Source organism: Mobula hypostoma, chromosome 2 (genome assembly GCF_963921235.1).
Source record: "Mobula hypostoma chromosome 2, sMobHyp1.1, whole genome shotgun sequence".
Taxonomy (NCBI): Eukaryota; Metazoa; Chordata; class Chondrichthyes; order Myliobatiformes; family Myliobatidae; genus Mobula; species Mobula hypostoma.
Genome location: NC_086098.1, coordinates 167,708,877 through 167,729,247, shown reverse-complemented (window position 1 = coordinate 167,729,247; position 20,371 = coordinate 167,708,877). Strand labels below are relative to the sequence as shown.

The 20,371-nt window shown below is 42.6% G+C and overlaps 1 protein-coding gene across 1 annotated transcript in view; it reads left to right on the top strand.

Annotated features, from left to right (window-relative positions):
* asip1 (agouti signaling protein 1) overlaps window positions 1–17,863 on the top strand; it is a gene marked incomplete at its 5' end in the record, with an annotated part of 73,580 nt that extends 55,717 nt beyond the window's left edge. Inside the window, one exon of the mRNA XM_063073877.1 lies at window positions 17,370–17,863. Coding sequence (XP_062929947.1) covers window positions 17,370–17,558 — 189 coding nt within the window. The remainder of the gene's footprint in view (window positions 1–17,369) is intronic.
* Window positions 17,864–20,371: the final 2,508 nt, after the last annotated feature.

Here is a 20,371-nt window from a genome sequence, read left to right as displayed (position 1 = left end):
TTGGAATCAAATGACCTTGCCTGGTGTCTCAAAGCTAGATGTGTCTGCACCTCCATCACTCCCTGCCCCTGGCACTCCTTCTCTGCCACCTCTCCCGCACCCCTCCCACGGTGCTCCATCCTTGCCATTCCCAACATCCTTTGCTCCCGCTGGATTTACAAACTTGCTCTCTTCTTCACGTTGACAAATAAAGTACTGTACAAAAGTCTTAGGCACCCTAGTTATATATATATATGTGCCTGAGACCTTTGCACAGTTCTGTATATGTAATATGAATGGATTTTGTGTTTAGGATTGGGTCCCATCCCCAAGCTATTTCATTATATAGATGCAAATATTCCAAAATCCGAAATCCAAAACACTTCCAGCCCTAAGCATTTTGCATAAGAGATGTTCAATCTGTTAAAATTAATTAATTGATTGATTGATTAACAATTAATACCTAGGATTCTCCTGCTGGTTGTGAATGGAGTAACATCTTCTTGCAGTCACTCCTATCTCACCTACTTTACTGTTTCCAATCTGTTTTGAAACCTCACTTTTAAACGTGATATTTTTTATTATGAGTACTATGAGTACGAGGGGTGCCAAAATTAGTAAAAAAGATGCTCCTGCATCCTTGGATTCTATAATAGATTTGCTTCAAAAACACAGAAAAGAATCCTCCGACGAGTTCCAGCAACTTAGGTCTGAAGTTAAACTAACGGACGCAAAATTGGATTCTATTCAAAAAACCTTAACTGAGCACGATAAATGAATTGAAGAGAATGAAGAAACTCATTGGATGCAAGAATGGATGACCTACAAAAGCTCTGTGAAAAGCAATCTAAATCTAATGAGAAATTAAGACAGAAGATTATCTATCTAGAAAACATAAGTAGAAGGAATAACATACGAATTCTGGGTCTTGAAGAGTTAACGGAAGGTGATCAGCCTACTGAATTCTTTGCAAACCTTTTGGTACAATTATTTCCTAAAATCTTACTGTCTGCACCTATGATCCACCGAGCTCACAGATTGCCCGTGCCCAGACCACCTCCGGGAGCCAAACCCAGATCAGTTATAATTTGTTTTCATGAATTTCAAACAAAGGAACGTTTAATTCATGAATCTCATCGAAGCGGAATGATTGATTACAAGGATCAGAAGATTAGATTTGTTGAAGATTTTTCATCCCAGGTCATGAATGAGCGTGTTAAGTTCAAAGAGGTTATGTCGGAGCTTTTTAACAAAGGTTTAAAGCCGTCTCTTCGTTATCCTGCTCGTCTTAGAATCACTCTGCAAAATGGTCCTAAAGAATGGTTTCACTCGAGTGAAGAAGCCCGGGAGTTCTTAAAAACAATGGGTTGACTGGTTAGTACCTTGCTATATGAATAATTGCTTCTCTTATTTTTGGTGAACCTTCGCGGCTAAACCTCCTTGTGATTTAAATTACTTCACTCAGAGAATAAGATTTTAATGAATTAATACTGAGTCTGAATATATGTTATGAATTTTGATAAGTTTTTTAATTATTTTATACACTTTTTTCTAGTTTTTTTTATCAATATGGCTTGTTCGGATATTTTTCGTTCTATTATTTTGAAACATTAATCTATTTGTGTTCTTGTTATGAGGGTTAAGTTGTGTTTTGGCCATCGTTTAGTCTAGCTTGGAACACAGTCGACCTTCGAATTAATTAGGAGTCAAATCCAGCAGGTTGTTTTGGGAGGGCGATGTGATTAGCTATAGCTGCCAGCCTTCTTTTGCCTGGCCTTCTGACTTTGGGAGGGGGGAGGGGGGAGGTGTCTTTTTCTGTGAGCTGTTGTGGAATGTTAGCCAAATATGTTGCTTGATTACCCTATTTCAAGGCTTATTGTTTGGTTTTAATGTTAATTTTACTGGTTATTACTTTGATTTCTTTATTAAATAATATTAATAACAGGCTATAATATTAATTTACTCAGTCTTAACATGAAAGGATTAAATCACCCTGTGAAGCAGAATAAGATTTTTGCCTATATTAAAAAACTTAAGGCACCAATTATTCTTTTACAAGAAACACATGTACGTATTGAGATTGGGACTACAGAGCAGCGTGGCAGCTGAATTCTGAAGGAAGGCAGTTTTTTTTTAAAAAACTTCTTCGAGTGCAAGAAGGATGAGACTGCGCAGGCGTGTGATGTAACAGGACAGCGTGGAGAGTTTAAAAAGGAAGGTTGCTACCAATGGCTTTCTTTTGGATCGGGACTACAGAGCGGTGTGGGAACTGAATTCTGAAAGAAGGCAGATTTTTTTTAAAAAACTTCTTCGAGTGCAAGAAGGACGAGACTGCGCAGGCACATGATGTAACAGGACAGCGTGGAGAGTTTATAAAGGAGACCACCCTATACAGCGGGCAGCTGTCCAGGCAGCGAAGTGAGTGGTAGCAGAGTGTAGGGCTTTGGCTTCAACGGGCTTCGGCAGTAAACGGGAAGGGGCGAGAGTGAAGCACCAACTCTTTTTTACTCCCCTCCCCTCTTTCGCGAATCAGCCTGGACAGACAGGAACAGCAGGGCTCTCACAGCTAACAATACGAGCTAACAGTTTAAAAAGTTCGTCTGTTTGGTGAGGTAAGTGGGTGAGTAGACTTATTTTTCCTGTTTCATTCCTGTAGAATTAGATAGCATGCCTGCAGGGTTAGTGCTTCGTTCAGGGTGTCAGATGTGGGAATCCTGGGAGACCTCCAGCCTCCCTGATGGCCACATCTGCGCCAGGTGCATTGAGATGCAGCTCCTCAGAGACTGTGTTAGGGATCTGGAGCTGCAGCTTGATAACCTACTGCTTATCAGGGAAAGTGAAGAGGTGATAGACAGGAGCTACAGGGAGGTAGTCATCCCTAGGCTACAGGGGTCAGAAAACTGGGTCACTGTCAAGAGAGGGAAGGGAAATGCCCGGATAGTGGAGAGCACACCTGTGGCTGTCCCCCTCAGCAACAAATATCTTGTTCCGGATGCTATTGAGGGGGATGACCTGACAGGGGACGCCCACGGTGACCGGGTCTCTGGCACTGAGCCTGGCGTTGTTGTGTAGGAGGGAAGGAGGGAGAAGAGGAATACGGTAGTCATAGGGGATTCCATAGTCAGGGGAACGGACAGGAGATTCTGTGAGCCTGATAGAGATACCCACATGGTGTGTTGCCTTCCAGGTGCCAGGGTACGGGATGTCTCGGATCAGGTCCAGAATATTCTGAAGGGGGAGGGTGAGCAGCCAGTTGTCTCGTACACATTGGTACCAATGACATAGATAGGACAAAGGAGGAGATCCTGAAGAGGGATTTCAGGGAGTTAGGAAGGAAGCTGAGAAGCAGGACCTCCAGGGTAGTACTCTCGGGATTGCTACCTGTGCCACATGCTAGCGAGGGTAAGAATAGTAGGATCAGGCAGATGAATGCGTGGCTGAGAGACTGGTGCAGGGGGGCAGGGCTTCAGATTCTAGGATAATTGGGATCTCTTCTGGGGGAAGTATGACTGTTCAAAATGGACAGGTTACACCTGAACCCGAAGGGGACCAATATCCTGGCAGGAAAGTTTAATAGAGCTGTTAGGGAGGGTTTAAACTAATTTGGCAGGGGGATGGGAACCGGAATGATAGAGCGGAGGAAGGGGAAAACAGAAATAAATCTAAGATAGTGAGCAGTAAAGATGTCAGGAAAGATAGGCAGGTGATGGGGCAAATTTGTAGCCATTGGGACGAGTTGCAGTGAAATCAAAGCAAAAAGTACCAAATACTGGTCTTAAGGTGTTGTACTAATGCATGCAGCATAAGGAGTAAGGTGGATGATCTTGTCGTACAGCTACAGATTGGCAGGTATGATATTGTGGCCATCACTGAGACGTGGCTAAAGGATGCATGTCTCTGGGAGCTGAACGTCCAAGGATACACGGTGTATTGGAAGAATAGGCAGCTAGGCAGAGGGGAGGCGTGGCTTTATTGGAAAGAAATTATATTAAATCATTTGAAAGAGGTGATATAGGATCGAAAGGTGCAGAATCTTTATGGTTTGAGCTAAGAAATTGCAGGGGTAAAAGGACCCTGATGGCAGTTATGTATAGGCCTCCAAACAGCTGCAGTGATGTGGACTACAAATTACAACAGGAAATAGAAAAGGCTTGTCAGAAGGGCAGTGTTATGATAATTGTGGGGGATTTTAACATGTGAGTGGATTGTGAAAATTAGGTCGGCACTGGATCTCAAGAGAGAGAACTTGTAGAATGTCTGCGAGATGGCTGTTTAGAACAGCTTGTTGTTCAGCCCACTAGGGGATCGGCTGTACTGGATTGGGTATTGTGTAATGAACCGGAGGTGATTAGAGAGATTGAGGTGAAGGAACCCTTAGGAGGCAGTGATCATAATATGATTGAGTTCACTGTGAAATTTGAAAAAGAGAAGCCGAAATCTGATGTGTCGGTATTTCAGTGGAGTAAAGGAAATTACAGTGGCATGAGAGAGGAACTGGCCAAAGTTGACTGGAAAGGGACACTGGCAGGAAAGATGGCACAGCAGCAGCGGTTAGAGTTTATGCGAGAAGTGCGGAAGGTGCAAGACAGGTATATTCCAAAAAAGAAGAAATTTTCGAATGGATAAAAGGATGCAACCATGGTTGACAAGAGAAGTCAAAGCCAAAGTTAAAGCAAAGGAGAGGGCATACAAGGAAGCAAAAATTAGTGGAAGGACAGAGGATTGGGAAGATTTTAAGAGCTTACAAAAGGAAACTAAGAAGATCATTAAGAGGGAAAAGATTAACTATGAAAGGAAGCTAGCAGATAATATCAAAGAGGATACTAAAAGCTTTTTCAAGTATATAAAGAGTAAAAGACAGGTGAGAGTAGGTATAGGATGGATAGAAAATGATGCTGGAGAAATTGTAATGGGAGATAAGGAGATGGCGGAGGAATTTGCATCAGTCTTCACTGAGGAAGACATCAGCAGTATACCGGACATTCAAGGGTGGCAGGGAAGAGAAGTGTGCGCAGTCACAATTATAACAGAGAAAGTACTCAGGAAGCTGAATAGTCTAAAGGTAGATAAATCTCCCGGACCAGATGGAATGCACCCTCGTGTTCTGAAGGAAGTAGCTGTGGAGATTGCGGAGGCATTAGCGATGATCTTTCAAAAGTCGATAGACTCTGGCATGGTTCTGGAGGACTGGAAGATTGCAAATGTCACTCCGCTATTTAAGAAGGGGGCAAGGAAGCAAAAAGGAAATTATAGACTTATTAGCTTGACATCGGTGGTTGGGAAGTTGTTGGAGTCGATTGTCAAGGATGAGGTTACAGAGTACCTGGAAGCATATGACAAGATAGGCAGAACTCAGCATGGATTCCTTAAAGGAAAATCCTGCCTGACAAACCTATTACAATTTTTTGAGGAGATTACAAGTAGGCTAGGCAAGGGAGATGCAGTGGATGTTGTATATTTGGATTTTCAGAAGGCCTTTGACAAGGTGCCACACATGAGGCTACTTAACAAGATAAGAGACCATGGAATTACGAGAAAGTTACATATGTGGATAGGGCATTGGCTGATTGGCAGGAAACAGAGAGTGGGAATAAAGGGATCCTATTCTGGTTGGCTGCTGGTTACCAGTGGTGTTCCACAGGGGTCCGTGATGGGGCCGCTTCTTTTTACATTGTACATCAACAATTTGGATTATGGAATAGATGGCTTTGTGGCTAAGTTTGCTGACGATATGAAGATAGGTGGAGGGGCCGGTAGTGCTGAGGAAACAGAGAGTCTGCAGAGAGACTTGGTTAGATTGGAAGAATGGGCAAAGAAATGGCAAATGAAATACAATGTTGGAAAGTGTATGGTAGTGCACTTTGGCAGAAGAAATAAATGGGCAGACTATTATTTAAATGGGGAAAGAATTCAAAGTTCTGAGATGCAATGGGACTTGGGAGTCCTCGTACAGGATACCCTTAAGGTTAACCTCCAGGTTGAGTCGGTAGTGAAGAAGGCAAATGCAATGTTGGCATTCATTTCTAGAGGAATAGGGTATAGGAGCAGGGATGTGATGTTGAGGCTCTATAAGGCGCTGGTGAGACCTCACTTGGAGTACTGTGGGCAATTTTGGTTTCCTTATTTAAGAAAGGATGTGCTGACGTTGGAGAGGGTACAGAGAAGATTCACTAAAATGATTCCGGGAATGAGAGGGTTAACATATGAGGAACGTTTATCCGCTCTTGGACTGTATTCCTTGGAGTTTAGAAGAATGAGGGGAGACCTCCTAGAAACATTTCGAATGTTGAAAGGGACGGACAGATTGGACGTGGCAAAGTTGTTTTCCATGATGGGGGAGTCTAGTATGAGAGGGCTTGACTTAAGGATTGAAGGGCGCCCATTCAGAACAGAGATGCGAAGAAATTTTGTTAATCAGAGGTTGGTGAATCTATGGAATTTGTTGCCATGGCAGCAGTGGGGGCCAAATCATTGGGTGTATTTAAGGCAGAGATTGATAGGTATCTGAGTAGCCAGGGCATCAAAGGTTATGGTGAGAAGGCGGGGGAGTGGGACTAAATGGGAGAATGGATCAACTCATGATAAGATGGTGGAGCAGACTCAATGGGCCGAATGGCCGACTTCTGCTTCTTTTTTTATGGTCTTATGGTAAATGTGACAACTTACATCTTTTCAGTAGATGGAATGGACAACATTTTTTCTCCTCATTCCAGGCTAAGTCAAGGGGAATTTCAATCTTTATGGATAATACAGTTCCCTTTGTCCAACATAAAGTAGTGTCTGATACTAATGGGCACTTTGTCATAGTGTCAGGGAAATTAGATAATAAATTAATGGTATTTGCTAATCTGTATGCTCCGAATACAGATGATCCAGGATTTTTTGAGTGTTTTTTTTCTCGTTGCTGCCAGATTTGAGCCTTTACTCATTGGTGATGGGAGGAGACTTTAATTGCTGGTTAGATCCAGTTTTAGATAGGTCGTCCTTTAAAACAGCGACACCTAATAAATCAGCTTTGTTTATTCAATCTTTTTTAATGAAATGTGGTATTGTAGATGTATGGCATTTTGTACATCCACTAGATAGGGAGTATTCATTTTTTTTCTAATGTCCATCATATGTATTCCAGGATTGATTACTTTTTTATTGATAGTCAAATGATTCCTTCAGTTCGATCCTGTGAATATAAAGAAAATGCTGTTTCAGATCATGCTCTGGTGATTTTATCTTTAAATCTACCTGGTCTTCCTCAAACAAACAGATCTTGGCATTTTAATTTAACTTTGTTATCTGATAAAAATTTCTTAAAATTTCTGGAGAGACAAATTATTCTTTTTTTTTTGAAGAGAATACTTTGGAAGAGACTTCTAGTCCTATTAGATGGGATTCCTTTAAGGCTTTTATTAGAGGTCAACTTATTTCCTATACCGCAAGTATCAAGAAAAAAGCTAATAAAGAGAGAATTGAGTTAGCTAATTAGTTAAAACAGTTAGAACAATAACATGCCTTAGCTCCAGATCCTGCTTTGTATAAAAGACGTGTTGAAATTCAAACGAAATATGATCTTCTTTTAACATATTCAACTGAAACTCAACTTATAAAAGATAAAAGTCAATTTTATATCTACGGAGACAAAACAGATAAATTATTGGCTAACCAATTAAAAACCTTTATAGCTAAATGGCAAACTACAGAAATTTGAAAAGCCAACGGTGATAGGACAACAGACCATGTAGAAATAAACAATATTTTTAAAGAATTTTATTCTAAACTTTATAGTTCTGACCCTCCCAAAGATAAAACTGTAATAAATAATTTTTAGACCAATTAAACATTCCTACACTTTCTGTTGATAACCGAAAACAGTTGGATCAACCTATTTTATATGAGGAAATTGCCGAGGCTGTACGTTCCTTGCACTTGGGGAAGGCTCTGGGTCTTGATGGATTTTCTGCAAAATTTTATAAGGCTTTTTCCTCACTGCTTATACCTCATTTATGTGTAGTTTTTTCGGACTCCTTTGAGTTGGGTAGGTTGCTACAATCTTTTTATGAAGCTTCTATTTCGCTTATTCTTAAAAAGAATAAGAACCCAACCAAATGTTCTTCATACAGACCAATATCTTTACTTAATGTTGATACTAAAATCCTATCCAAAGTTCTGGCTTGTAGGATTGAAAATATTTTACCATCTATCATTTCTGATGATCAGACTGGATTAATTAAAAATCGATATTCCCACTTTAATATTCGTCATGTATTAAACATTGTTTATTCCCCTTCTAAGGAGATATCGGAATGTGTGATTTCTTTGGATGCTGAGAAGGCTTTCGATTGGGTTGAATGGAATTATTTATTTAAAACTTTAGAAAAATTTAATTTTGGGCCCGATTTTATTCAATGGATTAAATTACTTTATTTAGCCCCTTCTGCTAGGATTTTCAATTTTCAGTATTCCAAACCAATTAAACTTCAGTGTGGAACTAGACAAGGTTGTCCCTTGAGCCCTTTGTTCTTTAACTTGGCTTTAGAACCCTTAGCCATTGCTTTCCGAGAATCTAATGATATTACTGGTATTTTAAGGAGAGGGACTATTCATAGTTTTGTCATAAGGAGGTGGCTGGGAACGGACCCAAGTGCAAGACACAGACACTGAAGTACTAGGGACAGGACTAGGATACAGGGTGAGGGCAAGGACATGGACACGAAAACCAGGAACCCGGAACGGGACTGGACAAGAGAGCTAGGAGCCCGGGCTTGGACTCCGAGCCAGAGACCCCAGAACTAGGCAAGGACGAGGCTTAGCTGGCAGGCAGGACGATGCTGGAGTCTTCGGGGTTGAGGCTTGAGGTTTGAGGCTTGGCAGGAGGCAGGAGGCTGGAGTCTTCAGGCTTGAGGCTAGAGGCGAGGCTTGGCAGGAGGCAGGAGGATGGAGTTTTCAGGCTTGAGGCTAGAGGCTAGAGACTTGAGGCGACGCTTGGCAGGAGGCTGGAGACTTCAGGCTTGAGGCTAGGCAGAAGGCTGGAGTCTTCAGGCTTGAGGCTAGGCAGGAGGCTGGAGTCTTCAGGCTTGAGGCTAGGCAGGCTCCTCCTGGGCAGGGTGCGGTACTTCTGGGCAGGACATGGATCACCACCCAACGGAGGCATGGAACAGGAAGGGACAGAACCAACCGCAGGTAACGGCAAGACGGCCTGCTTACCTGATGGAGGCAAGGGACAGGAAGGGACAGAACCAACCGCAGGTAATGGCAAGACGGCCTGGCTTACCTGGGCAGAGGCAAGGGACAGGAAGGGAGCTAGGTACAGGGTGGCTCCAGGACAAGACTGCAGGCAAGACAAGGTGAGAGTTACCAGCAAGACAAGGCAAGGCTTCAGGCAATGCAAAGCGAGATGAGAACTTCAGGTGAGGCGAGAGTTACCAGCAAGACAAGACAGGGCTTCAGGCGAGGAAACAGGAGGCAGAGGAAGGGATACAAGGAGTAGGACAAGAACAATCCAGCAGCCATGTCCTGGTCTCTGAAGGTATTTATGCAGCCAGCCCCAACAAGCATCAGCTGACTCAATTAGAGCTCAACAAGAACAGAAACAGGGTAGACAGGAAAACCTGGAGCAAGGGTCGATGGACTGGACCGTGAACCGGAATACGGACATCACGGACTGGACCATGAGAAGTTTCACTTTATGCTAATGACCTACTGCTTTTTACTTCTAATGTCGAGACTTCATTACCTCCTGTGCTTTCTCTACTTCCTCGTTTTAGCCGGTTTTCAGGATACAAATTGAATTTACATAAGAGTGAACTTTTTCCTTTGAATAATTTGTTATCAATTAATACTAACCTTCCTTATAAAATTGTAAGAAATCAATTTATCTATTTGGCTGTAACAATTACTAAGAATTATAATACCTATTTAATTAAAATTTTCTTACCTTACTGAATTTTGTGAAAAGGACACTTTCAAACCGGTCACCGTTTTCATTATCCTTGATTGGCCAAATTAACTCTATTAAAATGAATATTTTACCTAAACTCATATACCTTTTTCAGGCATTACCCGTTTTTATTCCTAAATCTTTTTTTGACTCTCTCGATTCTATTATATCTTCTTGTATATGGAAAAACAAACACTCTCAACTAAATAAAGTTCATCTTCAAAAATCTAAGAAGAATGGAGGTTTTGCTTTACCAAATTTTAGGTTGTATTATTGGGCAGTCAATATACGAAATCTTATGTTTTGGACATACTACATTAACCGTGAGGACTGTCCGATATGGATTTCTTTAGAAGCTAACTCTGTTAATAAATTTTCTATTATTTCTTTTCTTGGATCCTCACTCCCTTTATCCTTTAGGAAATTCTTTGGTACCCCCAGGGGTGCCCGAGAGGGGGGGAGGATGAGCACCCCAGTCGGATGGACACAACGACATCAGACCCAGGCAATGAACAAACGACGATGAGGAAGCAGTGTGCATGTGGCAAAATCTGCAAGAATGATCACGGCTTGAAGATCCACCAAGCGAGGATGATGTGTTTGGCGGGAGCAGGAGCAGCACAACGCGCAGGTGTCCAACCTGATGAGACGAAGGAGGGGCCAGGCCCGGAGTCACCCCATAGTGCCCGGAACCTCCAAGTGTTGCAAACTAATCCCTCAAACATGAAGTCTAACAGGAGGTGGATCAAATGGCCTGCAGCTAACATGACTTCACTGTGGAAGCAGCTTGATGAAGATGTTAACCAAATTCTGGAGGCAACGGCGAAGGGAGGGGTTGATAGGAAGCTGCAAGCCATGACAACAATTATTGTCAGTATCGCAGCTGAACGGTCTGGAGAAGAGGAGAAGGAAGGCTCCAAAACATCTTACTCGAAGAACCAAAGAGCATTGAGGATCCACAATATCAGGCAGGAGATGAAAGCGCTGAAGTCCCAATACAAGGAGGCTGGAGAAGAGGAGCGCATTGGCTTGGCCCAGCTGATGTGCATACTACGAAAGAAGATCAGGGTCCTCCGCCGGGCAGAGTGGCATTGAAGGCGGCGTTGTGAAAGGGCTCGAAAACGTGCTGCCTTTATCGCCAACCCCTTCAAGTTCACCAAGGAGTTGCTGGGGGAGAAGCGCAGTGGGAAACTGGCCTGTTCGCAGGAAGACATAGACCAACATCTGAAGAAGGTATATAATGATCCTGAAAGAGAGCAGGAGTTGAGAGAGTGCGACATCCTAATAGACCCACCTGAACAGGATGTGCAGTTCGACATGTCAGAGCTGCAACTAAAGGAAGTCAGAGAGGTCGTCCGCAAAGCAAGGGCAAGCTCGGCTCCAGGACCAAGCAACACCTCATACAAAGTGTACAAGAACTGCCCCAAACTCCTGCTGCGTCTGTGGAAGATCCTGAGAATCTTCTGGAAAAGGGGAAGATCCCAGAACAGTGGAGAGTGGCTGAAGGGGTGTGGATCCCGAAGGAGGAAAATGCCACCCAGATAGATCAGTTTCGCATCATCTCCCTGCTGTGTGTCGAGGCAAAGATCTTCTTCAGTGCAGTTTCCAACCGGTTGTGCACCTACCTAGCAAAGAACACCTATATTGATACATCAGTCCAGAAGGGTGGCATTTCAGGGATGCCGGGCTGTCTGGAGCACATCGGCGTGGTGAAACAGCTCATCAGGGAGGCCAGAGAAAACAAGGGCAACCTGTCAGTGTGGTGGCTCGACCTGGCAAATGCACATGGCTCCATTCCACACAAGCTGGTGCAGCTCACACTGACCAAATATCACGTCCCCAGCAGAATCAGAGACCTTGTCGCTGATTATTACAGCAACTTCAGGATGAGGGTCTCTTCAGGAGCAATTACACCAACCTGGCACAAGGTGGAGATCGGCATCATCACAGGGTGCACTATCTCAGTGACACTGTTCTCCCTAGCCATGAACATGCTCACTAAGTCTGCTGAACCAGAGTGCAGAGGGCCCAGAATGAATTCCGCTCAACGGCAACCACCTATCAGGGCATTCATGGATGACCTCACAGTCACCACAGAATCAGTCCCAGGCTGCCGGAGGATTCTGCAAGGGCTCGAAAAGCTGGTGGAGTGGGCCCGGATGCGTTTCAAACCTGCCAGATCAAGATCGATGGTGCTGAGGAAAGGGAAGTTGGAGAACAAGTTTTGGTTCAGCATCGCAGACACAGCCATCCCAACCATCACAGAAAAGCCAGTCAAGAGCTTAGGCAAAGTTTTTGACTGCTCTTTAAGGGACACAACATCCATTCAGGCAACCTGCACTGAGTTGGATGGCTGGCTGAAGTCTGTGGACAAGTCTGGCCTACCTGGGAAGTTTGAAGCCTGGGTGTATCAGCATAGCATTCTTCCCAGAATCCTGTGGCCCCTCCTCGTCTATGCAGTTCCGATCTCGACAGTCAAAACCTTAGAGAGGAGGGTTAGCAACCACCTCAGGAGATGGCTGGGGCTGCCAAAGAGCCTGAGCAGCATCGCACTCTATGGACACCACAACAAACTGCAACTGCCCTTCAAATCCTTGGAGGAAGAATTCAAGGTAACAAGAGCCAGAGAAGTGCTACAGTATAGGGACTCAAGTAACCCGAAGGTGGCTAGAGCAGGGATCCAAGTAAGTACTGGCAGGAAGTGAAGGGCAGAGGAAGCTGTTCAGGAGACAGAGGCGAGGCTGCGTCACAGGAGGCTGGTGGGAGTGGTCACACAAGGCCGAGCTGGGCTAGGATCCTTTCCAACTCCCCAAATGGACACCAGAGGGAAGGAAAGGCGTCGTCTAGTTCAGGAGGAGGTGAGAGCAGTAGTGGAGGAGATAGCCTGCAAGACGGTGGGAATGAAGCAACAGGGAGCTTGGACAAGATGGGAGAATGCGTTTGACAGGAAAGTGACCTGGGCTGATCTTTGGAAAGCCGAACCACATTGCATCCAATTTCTCATCCAGGCAGTGGACGATGTGCTTCCAAGCCCATCAAACCTGCACACATGGGGCAAGACAGAGTCATCTGCGTGCCCACTGTGCTCCAAGCGAGGAACTCTGGAGCACATCCTCAGCGGCTGTGCAAGGGCACTTGGTGAGGGACGGTACAAGTGGAGGCATGATCAGGTCCTGAAGACCATCGCTGAAGCCGTCAGTGCAGGAGTTGAGTGGGCGAAGCGGTCCCGACCCTCCAAGCAAACCATTGCCTTTTTCAGAGCTGGGGAGCGGCCAATACCTGCCGAAAGAACATCTGCAGGCATTCTGACCTCTGCAAGGGACTGGCAGCTGTTGGTGGATCTCGAAAGGCAGCTGAAGTTCCCCAACCATATCGCAGCCACCACCCTGCGACCAGACATGGTCCTAGTGTCTGAGTCTACTAAGCAAGTGGTGCTGCTGCAGCTGACAGTCCCATGGGAAGATAACTTGGAGGAGGCCTTTGAAAGGAAGCTCTCCAAGTACGCAGGACTGCTCAGCAACTGTCAGCAGGCTGGATGGAGAGCGAGGTGTCTCCCAGTGGAGGTTGGTTGTAAGGGATTCATAGCCCGTTCTTTAGTTAGGGCCATCAGCATTTTGGACATCGAGGGAGAGAGGAAGAGGAGAGCCATCCGCAGTACCACCGATGCGGCAGAGAGGGCCTCAAGATGGCTGTGGCTCAAAAGAGGGGAGCCATGGAGTCATAAGTAGCTAACCATCTGGACACAAGCTGGGGTCTGATCAGCCCCGGCTGGGTCATCTGGAGGAGGTTGTATGATGTTGAAAGACCCGAAACACCCGATGATTCCAGGAACATCACTGAAGATGTATCCAGAAGCATCAATAGATGTATGTACACAGTGGTCTATTGAGATTTTCTTTGCCTAGTCCCATTTGTTCTATTTTTTTAAACCTTCAAAGACCGATTCAGTTTTTAAAAAATGGGATAGATTGGGTATTAAATGCTTCCAGGATTTGTTTATTGGAGGAAGTCTTCTTTCTTTTGAGCAAATGTCAGCTAAATATTGATTACCCAAAACTCGCTTTTTTCATTATTTACAAGTTAGAGACTTTCTACGTTCTCAATTATATACATTTCCTTTACGTTCCAATAAGGACTTATTAGATGTAATTTTTAATCTGAAACCTTTTTATAATGATTCAATATCCAATATTAATGGTATGTTGCTAGGAATGAGAAATGTTCCTATAGACAAAGTTAAAAATCTTTGGCAACAAGATTTACAGACTTCAATCTCTGAGGAAACTTGGAATGAAATTTTTAATTGGTGAACACTTCATCGAAATGTGCCTGTCATTCCCTCTTACAATTTAAAGTGGTTCATAGGGCTCACATGTCTAAAGATAAGCTATCTCGTTTTTAATTCAGATATATCTCCTTTCTGTGATGGATGTAATAATGGAGAAGCTTCATTAATTCACGTTTTGGACATGTCCGAGCCTTGAAAGATATCGGAAGGAAGTATTTCAAACTTTCTTGGTACTTTTCAAGGTAAATTTTAAGCCTAACCCTTTGACCACATTATTTGGTATTGTTGGAAGAAAAGACTTTATTTTGGAGACATCTGATTTGCATATTTTGGCTTTTATTTCTCTTATAGCTAGGAGGGCACTCTTGCTTAAATGGAAGGGTGCTGCTCCGCCTACTCATGCTCAATGTTATGTGATGTTATGTCATGCTTAAATTTAGAGAAGATCCATTGTTCAGGTTTTGAATCTAGCCAAGAGTTTTATATATTGTGGGGACCATTTTTAGTTATTTTCAAAACCTTTGATTTGTCGTAAAAGTACAGATGGTGGCTAATAATACATTTTACTATATGATAAGGGTTTTCCCCCCCTTTCTTGCTTTTCCTAACAGCTCTGACTTTGGTAGTGGGTTTAGATTTTTTTTCTGTATAACAAAATTCTCATAAAGGTGTCTTTTGCCATCCCTATTCTTCTTTTGATGTCCAAGTCACACCTGCCATCTGATGTCACCCAGCTTCCTAAGTAGCAAAAGTTCTGTACTTGTTTTATGTCTTCCCCATTTACGAGAATGACGAGTATACTGATCAATACTAAACTAGGCATGACAACCCACCTCAGAGTACTGAAATGTTACATTTATCCAGTTATGTTATATGGCTCAGAATGTTGGACAATATCTAGTATCATGAGGAAATGAATTGTAGCAGCAGAGATGTGGTTTTTGAGGAGGATGCAAAGAATATCATGGACGAAATGAATATCTAATGAGGATGTCATGGACAGAGCAAACACGAAAAGAGAAATAACGTATGAGATCATGAAAAGGCAACGTAACTTCATTAGATGTGTGATTAGGAAAGAGGAGTTAGAATGCATGGTAATTATGGGAAAGATTGAAGGGAAGAAAGCAAGAGGAAGACAAAGACAAATGATGATGGAGACAGCAGCCAGAGAACTGGAAATGAATACCATTTAATTGATCCACTTGACCCGAAACAGGAGTGTGTGGGCCATGGCAGTCAAAGCTCAAACTGGGCATGGCACCTGATGATGTTAATGATAACAAAATTATTGTATTTCAATATTATGATTTAATCTAATTTTTTATGAATACAGGATTTTGTGATTGTAACTGTGTTTTTAATATAATGTATCAGGTACTTTTTTTCTCTTGACTTACAATATATCTGTAGTAGGTAAGTTATTGGAGGGAATACTAAGAGACAGAATCTACAAGCATTTGGATAGACAAGGACTTATTAGGGAGAGTCAACATGGCTTTGTGCGTGGTAGGTCATGTTTGACCAATCTATTGGAGTTTTTTGAGGAGGTTACCAGGAAGGTGGATGAAGGGAAGGCAGTGGATATTGTCTACATGCACTTCGGTAAGGCCTTTGACAGGGTCCCGCATGGGAGGTTAGTTAGGAAAATTCAGTCGCTAGGTATACATGGAGAGGTGGTAAACTGGATTAGACATTGGCTCATGGAAGAAGCCAAAAAGTGGTAGCAGAGAATTGATTCTCAGAGTGGAGGCCTGTGACTAGTGGTGTGCCACAGGGATCAGTGCTGGGTCCTTTGTTATTTGTCATCTATATCAATGATCTGGATGATAATGTGGTAAATTGGATCAGCAAATTTGCTGATGATACAAAGATTGGAGGTGTAGTAGACAGTGAGGAAGGTTTTCAGAGCCTGCAGAGGGACTTGGACCAGCTGGAAAAATGGGCTGAAAAATGGCAGATGAAGTTTAATACAGACAAGTGTGAGGTATTGCACGTTGGAAGGACAAACCAAGGTAGAACATACAGGGTTAATGGTAAGGTACTGAGGAGTGCAGTAGAACAGAGAGATCAGGGAATACAGATACAAATTTCCCTAAAAGTGGCGTCACAGGTAGATAGGGTCGTAAAGAGAGCTTTTGGTACATTGGCCTTTATTAATCAAAGTATTAAGTATAAGAGAGATCAGGGAATACAGATACAAATTTCCCTAAAAGTGGTGTCACAGGTAGATAGGGTCGTAAAGAGAGCTTTTGGTACATTGGCCTTTATTAATCAAAGTATTAAGTATAAGAGCTGGAATGTTATGATGAAGTTGTATAAGGCATTGGTGAGGCCGAATCTGGAATATTGTGTTCAGTTTTGGTCACCAAATTACAGGAAGGATATAAATAAGGTTGAAAGAGTGCAGAGAAGGTCTACAAGGATATTGCTGGGATTTGAGAGACTCAGTTACAGAGAAAGGTTGAATAGGTTAGGACTTTATTCCCTGGAGCGTAGAAGAATGAGGGGAGATTTGATAGAGGTATATAAAATTATGATGGGTATAGATAGTGAATGCAAGCAGGCTTTTTCCACTGAGGCAAGGGGAGAAAAAAACCAGAGGACATGGGTTAAGGGTGAGGGGGAAAAAGTTTAAAGGGAACATTAGGTGGGGCTTCTTCACACAGAGAGTGGTGGGAGTATGGAATGAGCTGCCAGATGAGGTGGTAAATGCGGGTTCTTTTTTAGCATTTAAGAATAAATTGGACAGATACATGGATGGGAGGTGTATGGAGGGATATGGTCTGTGTGCAGGTCAGTGGGACTATGCAGAAAATGGTTCGGCACAGCCAAGAAAGGCCAAAAGGCCTGTTTCTGTGCTGTAGTTTTTCTATGGTTTCTATGTATCTTCTTGGACTCTGTATTTCTTTATGCAGTAACTAATAAAAATATTGAAAGAGAACAATTAATACCTAGAACATGAGTTGTAGAGTCTTTGATAGTATGTTGTAGAATCAGCTCAGTGTTGAGGTAAGTGAAGTTATTCACCCTGTTTCAGAAGTTGAAAGGTGATGGTTAATTACGAAGAGAGTACATATCAATAATGAAATGATTCCCTTTTCTAAATAAAATTTACTAAAGTGATTGGACCACAATCTTCTCAGCATTTTTTTCATTTTCTCAATGCAGGACAATGGACCATTGGGCCATAAGATGAAGAAACTAAGAGGGTACAATGGGCAGTGTGTGCAGCTCTGGGGAATGTGCCTTCCACCTTCTCCACCATGTTGCAATCCCTGTGCCTTCTGCCATTGTCGTTTCTTCAATACCATCTGCTACTGCCGGAAGCTGAATTCCAAATGCATGGACAGAACATAGGCGGTGAACATACGTATAATTAATGCAAGGTTTCAAAAGTATACTGTATAATATGCATGCCTTCACTTTAGCATTTAAGGGTACCAGTAGATTCCAATTAAGAATTATCTACAATCTACCAATGAACTCTTATAGGACTTGCACAATCTTTGATATAAACTAGTTGTAGGGAATTAGAGGTTCACTAAAGTATTATTTAACTAAAGACTGAGACATGGAGGAATGTGTGCAGAGGATATTTTCGTTACTTTCATCTGCAATGGTGAGTTTTCTTCTGATTTTCATGCATACACAATAAATTTGCAAACAGATTTGCTTAATGCTTTATTCTGAAGAAAGATCATCAGGCTCTTCGTTGGTCAGGGTTGACAATGAACACTATGTCCTAGCTATTGACATGATATGCAAGCCAGGTATTACCATATGGAGAGCAAGGTGTTTCCCATCCAGCAAATTCCATCTCTCCATGCAGCTGATGAATCCAAAGGAACGTCAGGAACCGATACAGTCACAGGAGTTGCCAGTCAGCATTGAACTCAACATAGGACTGCCACAGGGACTCCAGCTCTGGATTTCTCCTCAGGGTTTACTCCTTTCTCAAGAGTGGGTATAGCCACAAGGTAACAGAGGTTAGAGATCAGAGTTTTCTTTCTCCTAGGTGAGCTGCCAACAATCGCTGATGAATCCCATCTACCCAAAGTGACTGGTTTTAAGGCACCAGTAACACGCCTTTGCTCATTCTCCTGTCAGTAGAAACGGTTCACCAGGCTTAGCAGCTGAGCCACGTGTGAAGGCTAGGAGCTGGACTTGGTTGTCAGAGACTATTTGAGATGCACGTCATTGGAATGAGTTAATAGGTAGTAGGAAACTATCCTTACTACCTCCTCCGGCTATAACAACCTTAAGGAACCTTGAAGAAAGGTGCCTTTAAAAAAAACACCAACAAAATGGTGTGAGTATGGAGAGAATGGGGTGGGGTGGATGGCATTGAAATTTTCTCATTAACATAGAACAAAGTGAATTTCAAAATCCATAGTAAGTTCATTATCAAAGTACATATATGTCACAATATACAACCCTAGGATTCATTTTCTTTCAGGCATTCACATTGGAACAAAGAAATGCAATCAAATGAATGAAAAACTACACACAAAGATGGACAAACAATGTGCAGAGGACAACACTGTGCAAATAAATAAATAAATGCTGCGAACACGAATAGTGGAGTCTTTAAAAGTGAGTCCATAGGTTGTGGGAACAGTTCAACAGTGGGGCAAGTGAAGTTGAGTAAAGTTATCTCCTCTGGTTCAGGGGCCTGATGGTTGAGGTGTAATAACTGTTTCTGAACCTCATAGTGTGGGAGCTGAGACTCCTGAACCTCCTTCCCGAAGGCAGCAAATTTAACCTACAACTCCACAAAAGCCTGACTTTTTCTTTGTATCGGCAAAACCAGTTTTGAACTGTGCAGGCTCCCCCCTACTGCTGCTAAAACTGCTGGGTCTCAAAAGCAACAAACTTCTCCCTGAAAATCATAAATGTGAGAAATTGTGCAGATGCTGAAAATTCAGAGTAATATACACACAATGCTGGAGGAACTCATCAGATCAGGCAACATCAATGGAAAGGAATAAACTGTTGACGTTTTGGGCTGAAGCCCTTCATCAGGACTGGAAGGAAAGGGGAAGAAGCCAGAATAAGAAAGTGGGGAGGAGGGGAAGGAGTACAAGCTAGCAGGTGATTGGTGACACCAGATGGGTGTAGTTGGGAATGGGGAGATGAAGTAAGAAGAAGGGAGGCGATAGGTGGAAAGGGACTGAAGAAGAAGGAATCAGAGGAAAGGAGAGTGGACCATGAGAGAAAGCAAAGGAGCAGAGCCCCAGGGGAGGTGATGGGCAGGTGAAAAGAGGTAAGAGGGGAGACAGAGTGGTTTGCTTTATTACAGATTCAACAACTGAAAGTGAGAATGAATTCTAATTAAAACATGTTCCATTTTCAGAGAAAGACTAACTAGATGAGATGAAGTAATTCTGTAATCAGAGAAAAAAAATTCAACATATGTTTTGCATTCTGATATAATTGAATCAGAAGAAAAATCTGCTTCTGGTACTGATTAAGATCATTTGAAGTAAAATTTACAGATCATCATCAAAGACCTCACATTTTACTTGGGTGTTTCTGTTTCTTTTCCATAAGGAGAAAGTATTTAAAGCAGAAAAAATATCTAATCAGAAATGGTTCCAACAAGGTACACATCATCTGAAGATGCTTTTGCCCTGTTAAGTCATAGAGGTTGAAATTTAGGAGGCTTTACGGAATAACTGCCTTTTCCAAAAGCTTCCTTCTGGAAAGCACTATAGGTCTATTTAAACAAAATTTTAACGCCATCTTAATCTAATCAACCAAACTAATTAGCCTCCCCACTCCCTCTATCTATTATCCCCGCCACAGCACTGCACTGTAAACACTTTAAACCATTGTTTTATAATGCTGTTTACAGTTTAAGCACTTGTTGCTGTTTATTTATTTATGCATATTTAACCTCAAATGTTATTAGGCTTCTATTCTTTTAATTATATATAATTCTTTATATATGAAGCAGGAAAAATAATATATAAACTACTGTCAAAGAATATTTGGCCTGAAATGTGCAGATACTCCAGTGCCTTTAATCAAGATCTATCCAGCACCTTATATTCAAGTGCAGGCTCCTTCTGTTGTCTTTCTTGGGTAGATCTGCACATATCTTATGAAGTCTTTCACTGCTCTGTCCATTTCTGGCTACAGTGATCAGAATCAGAATCAGATTTAATATA